The sequence below is a fragment of the Haliaeetus leucocephalus genome, unplaced genomic scaffold, assembly GCF_000737465.1.
Source record: "Haliaeetus leucocephalus isolate CR32 unplaced genomic scaffold, Haliaeetus_leucocephalus-4.0 Scaffold21, whole genome shotgun sequence".
In the NCBI taxonomy this organism is placed as follows: domain Eukaryota; kingdom Metazoa; phylum Chordata; class Aves; order Accipitriformes; family Accipitridae; genus Haliaeetus; species Haliaeetus leucocephalus.
The window spans coordinates 2,734,211-2,742,830 of NW_010972457.1; the positions used below are offsets into that span (position 1 = coordinate 2,734,211).

Consider the following 8,620-nt stretch of genomic DNA (forward strand, 5'->3'; position numbering starts at 1 on the left):
CCTCCTCCTCGCCGGGGCAGCGCTGGGCTTCGCTCCTTTGTGCTTCGTCGTCGTCCCCGATTTTTTGAATTGCTCTCGCTGGCGCGCCGCTGCCGCCTTCTTCGCGGAGGGGGTGGGGGTCTGCGATTCGGCTGGTGCCCTCCGCAAAGCTGCAGCCACCGCTAAAGCATTGGATCCCTCAACGTACTGCGAGAGCCCGGTGTACAGCCCGGACCTGTGCCCCAACATGATCGCCGCGCAGGCCAAGCTGGTCTACCAGCTCAACAAATACTACACGGAGCGCTGCCAGGCCCGCAAGGCGGCCATCGCCAAGACCATCCGGGAGGTGTGCAAGGTCGTGTCGGACGTGCTGAAGGAGGTGGAGGTGCAGGAGCCGCGCTTCATCAGCTCCCTGAGCGAGATCGACGCCCGCTACGAGGGGCTGGAGGTGATCTCGCCCACCGAGTTCGAGGTGGTGCTCTACCTCAACCAGATGGGCGTCTTCAACTTCGTGGACGACGGCTCCCTGCCGGGCTGCGCCGTGCTCAAGCTGAGCGACGGCCGCAAGCGCAGCATGTCCCTCTGGGTGGAGTTCATCACCGCCTCGGGCTACCTGTCTGCCCGCAAGATCCGCTCCCGCTTCCAGACGCTGGTGGCCCAGGCCGTGGACAAGTGCAGCTACCGGGACGTGGTGAAGATGATCGCGGACACCAGCGAGGTGAAGCTCCGCATCCGGGAGCGGTACGTGGTGCAGATCACGCCCGCCTTCAAGTGCACCGGGATCTGGCCCCGCAGCGCGGCGCAGTGGCCCATGCCCCACATCCCCTGGCCCGGCCCCAACCGGGTGGCGGAGGTGAAGGCGGAGGGCTTCAACCTGCTCTCCAAGGAGTGCTACTCGCTGACGGGCAAGCAGAGCTCGGCCGAGAGCGACGCCTGGGTGCTGCAGTTCGGCGAGGCCGAGAACCGGCTGCTGATGGGCGGCTGCAGGAACAAGTGCCTCTCGGTGCTGAAGACGCTGCGCGACCGGCACCTGGAGCTGCCCGGCCAGCCCCTCAACAACTACCACATGAAGACGCTGCTGCTGTACGAGTGCGAGAAGCACCCGCGGGAGACCGACTGGGACGAGGCGTGCCTGGGCGACCGGCTCAACGGCATCCTGCTGCAGCTCATCTCCTGCCTGCAGTGCCGGCGCTGCCCCCACTACTTCCTGCCCAACCTAGACCTCTTTCAGGGCAAACCCCACTCGGCCCTGGAAAGCGCTGCCAAACAGACCTGGAGGCTAGCCAGGGAAATCCTCACCAATCCCAAAAGCCTCGACAAGCTATAGGGCTGGCACCCCCCGCGCGCAAAACGCGCCCTCCGCGAACGACAACAGCGCCTAAAAACTTTTTATTTAACGCGAACGCCGACGGGAAGAGGCGGCGAGAGAAACGCGCCCCCGCCACCCCCCACCCACCTGCAGCTCGGCCTTTAAAAACTTGCCGACGGTTTTCCCGGCATGAACTCTCCGCCGGGCACGGAAGAAGGGAAGAGCCTCTCCTCCCGCCCTCCCTCCAATGTGAATTTTTAAAAAGTCACAAAAAGAAGCGATCGGACTTTTGCAACTTCAAAACGAAACCCAAAAGGTACATTTTCCAATCCATGTATAGTCCTTTTCTTATTCTCTCTCGTTTGCCTGAATGTTGTCACCAAGTGAAAAATTATTTAACTATATGTACAAATCTCCCTTTAAAAAAGTTTTACTGATGTTAAATGTATTTCGGTGCCAAGGTCAGACTATGTGCCCCACGACTGACTTGTTGCAAATAGTAATAAAAATATTACTTTAACTTTACGCTGACTTCTCGTGAATGGTTCTTAAATGCAGGCAAGTAGGTGCTTTCGGAACCTCCGAAGTAAAATTTTTTAAAGAAACGCAAACACGAGACGGAAAGATAGTCGAAACGCGACACCTAGCCGAAGCCTTAGCTTGGCATATTCACTGACGTTTTCTAAACTTCCCTCTAGTTTCGAGAAAAACAGTGCACCTAAGAAAAAAAAAAAATCGTATCTATTCTGTAGTTCAGCGTGTGACAACATCTGCTATATTTCCATGACTTCCAGCTTCCCCTCTAAGTCTTGGGAATAGACGGAGCGTCGCACAGTAGCTCGCCAGAATTTAGACAGAATTAGAGCATGCCGTTTCCTGCCCTACGGTCGTCACCTTTATTTTTTCCCTTATAGCTCGCTTTCCTTTCTTCCCGGTAAATCTGGAGCGCTTGTATTCTGTTATTTTGTTTTAAAAATTCATCGCTATTTGCTTTCGCTTCCCAGAGCGAACGCGCTATCCGTTTGACTTTGACACGGAGGCAGTATAGATCTACCCTGAATAATTCATGCACTTTAGAGCAACCGGTCGATATTTTTTTTAAACAAACATTTGTTTTCCCCGGATTTTTAAGTACAGCATAAAACCGCACCGCAGCGTAGCCAGACGAGCAGATAAGCAGCAACCCGCAGGGAAAGCAGCCGGTCCCGCACGAACGGGCGGTCGCTCCCTGCGCGGCACCGCCGCCCTCCTTCCCCGGCCGAGCCCCCCCCGCCCAAAGCGAAGCTCTACCCCATTCCCTGTATTTCGTGCTGTAGAGATTTCGCTCTAAGTTTGCTCAGAACGACTTAGAAATATTTGCCGGATTGTTAGCGGGAACGCGTTTCTGAGCTTTAAAACCCGTTAGCATTAGCTGCTCGAGCCGCCCGAAAGATTTCAAAGCCGGCTCGGAGCGTTTCGAGCAAGTTTTCGTGTCCTTTCGGGGGGGGGTGGGGGTGGTAAAAATGTAAGTTCTCGCCCCAAAGGACTACTTCCGTTTCTTTGTGGACGGATCCGGAAAGAAATAGCCATTCAAATGTGAGTTGCTTTTGTCTTTTGAGTTAAAGACGAAATTAACAAGTCCGCCCGCAGCCTGGGAAATGAACTTCCAGCAAAGCCGCGGCGGCGGCGGCGGCGCAGGGGCGACCCTCCCCAGCGGCAGGCGGGCACCCCCGGCCCCCGCCGGAGAAAGCAGGGCTGCTTTATCCTGAGCCTCTTCAACCCCGGGCATTAAAAGCCCGGGTGCGTTTCACAAGTTTCTCGGAGAGTCGTCAGAGCGCTTTCCCCCAGCGCTGATCCTGGCTCACCTGGCAAAATGGGTTTAGCCCGCGGGGCTGTACCCTTTCCTTCTGAAAACAGCCCGGGGTACGAGTATAAACTCTGATCTTATCGCTGCTGATGCTATCTCTACGGCAGGTTTTTCTTCAGGAACTTGTCACAATGTTTTCTTTTCAGTAGTTTAGACAAATATACAAGCGACTTAAATTTATCAAACGGTGAAGCCTCATTAATTAAACAGGCCTTCTGAGCTACAGCGGATTAGGATTTTTTTTTTTTCCGAGGGGCATTTTCTACAGCCGCTCTAGGCACCGATATCAAGGTACAGTAACTTCAGCAGAGGGTGGGGCAGGAAGGCGTTAATGCTTGAAAGCAAGCTACATTGTAACCTTGTTTTTTAAAATCAAAATATTCAGATTTGATTTTTAGCCCCCCCCCAAGACATTACAAAAAGTCTTTTTTTCTCTTAAAACCTCCAGCTAAAGTAGCATCACAAGTAGAATATAAGAGGTGAAGCCTGTATTTCATGTAACCAACTCCTCCTTTTATAGGAACCCAAATAAAATCTCTCAGATAATCAAACCAGAATGCCTACTTACAGTTAAGAAAACAACCACTACCAAATAGTTGAAAACAGGAGAAAAGAAAGCAAGCTGAATATATGTTCCATGTCAATGTCCCCATAAAATATGTAACAGGAATGGTAAGAATTAGTAACCGTACTCAAACGCCCTATGTGCTAAACATGGAAACCAAAAATGCAGACTAATGCAGATCGGTAGAGTTTTCTCATGCTAATGCAATACAAAGCAGAACATTTCAGATGGAAAATGCAATATAGTAACATACCAAACTGTCTTTACATTTTATGTTTATATCCTTTTTACCATTAAATGTTTAAAAAACCCCAACACTCTGGAAGGAGTAAGCATATCAACATTTTAAGAGCTATCTCATGCTTGAAATAATTTCAAAAATATTGCAAAAATACTTCAGGACCAAAAGAAAAGTTAAATCTCATTTATGGTATCACATAAAAATCACAATCCTAGTTAATTACGTATATTAAATTCTAGCTCTAAGAATTTGAGAGCATTGTTTTTCAAAATAAATTTATTCCTTGATAGGATTTGATAATCCCAGCTTTCAGACCCACTGATGCCATTTTAAATACAGACAAGAGCAATTTACTCAATAGGAACAAAGAACTGAACTGGCGCTTAACACACAAGGTATTCTCTACAGAGAAGCAGAAAACCCCTACTTCTTCCAGTGACCTTTTTTCCCCTTCACAAGGAAATTATTACCTTGTTTAATATTTAAAAAAAAAAGACCCACCACTGTGCTTAAATTGGGATGTGAGCTTATTTACCAATCATGTCATACTTTTGAAATGTTGCTGTAATGCTGTAGAAAACATTCAAGTGCAACTTTATTAAGCTAATCGCACAATATACTGTCTTTGAAATAGGAATTTTACTTAACGTTACTTATTTTAAACAATGGACTAGTAATCAAGTAACTGGGAGCAAATAAAGTTTGTGGAAATTAGCAAGTAGGTTCAGAAACGTATTTTAAGAGGGCAATTACGTTTTCTGCTTAGGCACAATAAATAATAACAGGCCCTGTAAAATCTGTTATGGAATAATACGATACAGAAGCACTGAAAACTTACAAGTATAGGAAGTTTAGCGCTATGTTACACTGGCATTATATAAAATTAGGAAAGTAAAACAAAGCATTTGGGCTAAAAGCCTCGTTGAACTTTCCAGTATTCACACAGGCCTGTGATTCAAGATGTCTTTATTTAAGATGCCTCCCTGGAGCTTTATTCACAGCAAGCTAATTAACATTCAACTAGGGTCGAATTGTGGGAGGGGGGAGAAAAAGGAGAAGGAAAGGAGGTGTCACCTACGTGAAGTTCAATAACATATATGGTCAGTCACAAACTTATTAAAGCAGGAACACTGCGGACCAATAGAGGTAAAGGAAGTCGAATGAAGAATTAAAGGTCTTGGGTAATTTGTCATCATCTCTCAGAGCTCAGGGTCAATGATCTCTTACCTTCGGGTCGATTTTCTTAAAACTGGGATCTTCTTCATCCACCTCAAAGTAGAGCTCAGAAAGAGTGATGGAAAGAGTGCCTTTCACTACTACTGAGGGTGCCACAAGCTGAGCTGGTGTGCTTAGGGCAACTGGACCTGCCAAAGAGTGAAAACACCAACAATATTCAAAACAGAAAAGAGGATGAGTGCAAATTATTTGCTTTTCAAGCCTAGAAGATTAAAATAAATAAAGCAAAGAGCGTAGCTCTTCCTTAAAAAGCAAAACTCTCTTTTATCCCGGAAAAGAACATATGTAATAGATTTACAGTGTCTCTGTGCTGCTGAACATTGAAGCAGCTACAGTTGCAAACTGATGCATACATTATACGTGCCAGAGCTGGCTTTAGCATGGCAGTATATAGCTTTTACCCAGACGCATTTTCTTTTCGAGAAACTTTGAGAGTTGCATACCTTCTGTTATATGCAATATAGAGAGTGCACACATGAACGCTTAAAATCTTACTGTCAGATGTGTTCTTTAGGTACTGGAGAGTTTCGATAGCTTTCCACAAAGCTGAACATAGCAGTCAAGGCTCAAAGTTGTCTAACTGTAAAGTGTTCCCTCATGGATGCTAGAAATCTATTGTTTAGGCTCTATAACATTGTGTAACCTTAAGGAAAATGTTTTAAAGATGCTTTTGATTCCACATTAAATATTGTTCAAGGATTCCATACAGTGTCAGTGTAGCTCAGGGACTGTGGGAGTAAACAGCCGGAGGGTTGGTTTCCAACTGAATGAATTTTTATTGGAATAATCACATCTCCACAGGGCTTATCACAGGGACAAATCAGACTACTACTGAAAACAATAGGTTCAGCATAGATCTGACACTGCAGAACCTATTATATAAACTAACACATACAGAAAGAAAACAGGTTAGGTTTGTCATCCAGCTGATTAAGAGGTAAGGAAATGAAGTTACTTGGCTGCAGTATTATCTGACTTTTGTAAAACAGTTGGAAGATAGGAAAGTGACATAGACAATTTTGTTTTAATAAAGCATCTATAAATGAGGTACACACGTTCAGGTAATCAACGTGAGAATAACTGACAAAAAATTCAGATGAATTGTCATTTCCATCGATTGTTAGGAGGGTGATGGTCCTTAATCTCGCATCAATCTCAATGTGTGCCACTAGGACAAAAGAAGAGATGCTCTGCTGAGATCAGAGCAGCTTTGCCCTCTATTCCCAACGTACAAATACATTGTGTTTACAGATGGGCATGAGATAGCTGCGGAACTGCCATGATTTCCCAAAGCTCACCCCCACAAATGGATGAAATAAGCAGCTATGTGTTCTTTTGCTGTCTCCCTTTGCCCTCTGTACATTAGCATGTAATCCAGAGGAGAAATAACATTTTTTCAATCACTCGCAGACATTCAATTACAGGGCAAGCAGACAGCTGCAGAAGCTGGGGCAGCCCAGGTCCTGTAGAAGACCCCTGACAATTTCCACTTCATTTCTAACCCACACCACTTTATTAGTGAGGATTACTTCTTAATCCTATTGCCATTGTCAAGATTATATAATTAAACTCCCCTTTCACCTCTATTACAGTATGAATGTATTACTCGAACCAATGAATGAATAATAAAGAGAAGGAAACACGGAGAAGGCTGTTGAGAAGGAAGCTCATGGTAGAAAGTGAAAAAAAAGATTCACATACAGAAAATGCCATGCCATTATTCTCCCGTTACTTTCTTTTACTTCGCTCTTCCTACGCTGGTTTTCTTTTTTTCATTATGCTGCATTTTTAACTTTGCTTTAAAAAAAACTAGAGTGGAATGCAGTTCATGGATAAGCAAACTGCCAATAAATAATCACTTCCAGTAATTTCACTGAATTATCTTATGTATTATATGTATCAATGTAAGATTATACTACTAGCTTCCCAGGGAACCGGAATCATCCAAGAAATGACATTTTTCCCTAAAGTAAATGTACATGGGATACCAGCTAAGAAAGCTGAAGAACACAGAGAAGTTTGCATTTTCCCTGTAAAACCCACGTTCCTCAAATAACAATGGAGATGCTTTATAACTCCCAGTCCCTGAACCGAGGAGGTTACTCTGTTTTTACATTTTGAACTGTACAGAAACGGACCTGCTCCACTCAGGTTGAAACATCAGCAAAGGTTACATGTGACTGAGTAAAAATAATTAAGTCCAAAGATCTGAAGTACTATTTCTTCTTCAGAAAAAAAAGAAGTGAAGTCTAGTAAGACTGTGGTCTGTGGAGAAGGGACTTCAATGGGGGAATGACAAGGGTTTTAAAGGAGTTAAATCCAGTGAGTGTACAAATCCTTCAAACCCAAGTAAATACCCAATACGTACAATTTTGTAAACTCAGGAGAAAAATAAAGTCCTCCAAAGCCTTTAGTTAGAGACAACTTGCCTAATTGTCCACTAGGTCTAATGATTTGAGGAGTGGAATGAGGTAAAAAACAAAGGCAGCCCTTTTCAAGGTAGAGCTACTTTCTCTAAGGAAGGTGTCCTGGAATAGAGACAGCTACTGCAGAAGCAAGAAGATTATAAAAGCCAGAGAAAGAAAATGCACAACTCTCCTCAAGTAAACCCTTGGCATCTGAGGTGCACAGAAAATGATCTTAATGACCCAGTTATGGGGAGGAACAATTTATCAGTGTGCATCCCAAAACACGATTCACTGCAGAGCAGGGAAGATCAGAACTTAAATAGTAAAGAAGCTGAGGAGAAAATTAGATAGCTGAAGTTACCCGTTAAGTTCTCCACTTCTCTTTCCTCCATGAATGACATGATATCGTCGTCGCCTTCCAAGAGAATCTCACTTTCTGAGTTCTGATTTCCTAAAACTTGACTCTTGATGGACTGCTTTCCTTTAACAAGTATATCCTCATCAGGAGCTGAAATGAAAGAGACACGGTGCTGTCAGGTCTCAGAGGCAACAGTGACAAAGGAGTGTAATTATTATTTTTTTTAATGAAAGTTCAGGAAGAAAACCGTTCAGGACTAGCTGTGGGAAGTACCTGTCTTAATCCTATGATGTTAGGACACATCTAGTTTTAATCCTATTAAGCCTGCTCAAAATTATCCAGAGCACACCGCAGCGTTTTAACTCCACTTCGAGTGTTTATGACCGAGGGGGAAAGGATTCAACAAGCCTCTCTTCCCCTGCAGCCTTCCTTCGGAAGTTGAGCTCTCCTGCTGGAGGCAGGTCCCGATTGCCTGGCGCGTTAACCTGACTCTCGAACCCAGGGTTCAAGCATCGGTTTTGCTCTGGCGGCAGCGGGCAGAGACAGTTCCCCCGACAGGCAGGGGACCACCGCCGGGCCGAAACCGAGCAACGCTCCGGAGAGACAGCGCGGAGGACGCCCGGGCGGGCCAGCGGTGGCAGGACGGTGGCAGGACGGTGCCCGGCGGGCCAGGAGCCG

At 45.6% G+C, this 8,620-nt stretch overlaps 2 protein-coding genes across 2 annotated transcripts in view; one reads left to right on the top strand and one right to left on the bottom strand.

The window, feature by feature from the left end:
- Positions 1-8,620, bottom strand: part of LRBA (LPS-responsive vesicle trafficking, beach and anchor containing) — a 431,397-nt gene that overhangs the window by 188,826 nt on the left and 233,951 nt on the right. Inside the window, exons 39-40 of the mRNA XM_010576372.1 lie at positions 7,946-8,092; positions 5,168-5,304 (exon numbers count right to left, since the gene is read on the bottom strand). Coding sequence (XP_010574674.1) covers positions 5,168-5,304; positions 7,946-8,092 — 284 coding nt within the window. The remainder of the gene's footprint in view (positions 1-5,167; positions 5,305-7,945; positions 8,093-8,620) is intronic.
- MAB21L2 (mab-21-like 2 (C. elegans)) lies at positions 195-1,327 on the top strand. Its single transcript, XM_010576178.1, has one exon. It carries the CDS (start codon positions 227-229, stop codon positions 1,304-1,306), a length of 1,080 nt encoding a protein of 359 aa, XP_010574480.1. The 5' UTR covers positions 195-226; the 3' UTR covers positions 1,307-1,327.

Excerpts from the sequence above, each read along its gene's own strand:
- MAB21L2 (XM_010576178.1), top strand. The coding sequence starts at position 227 with ATGATCGCCGCGCAGGCCAAGCTGGTCTACCAGCTCAACAAATACTAC.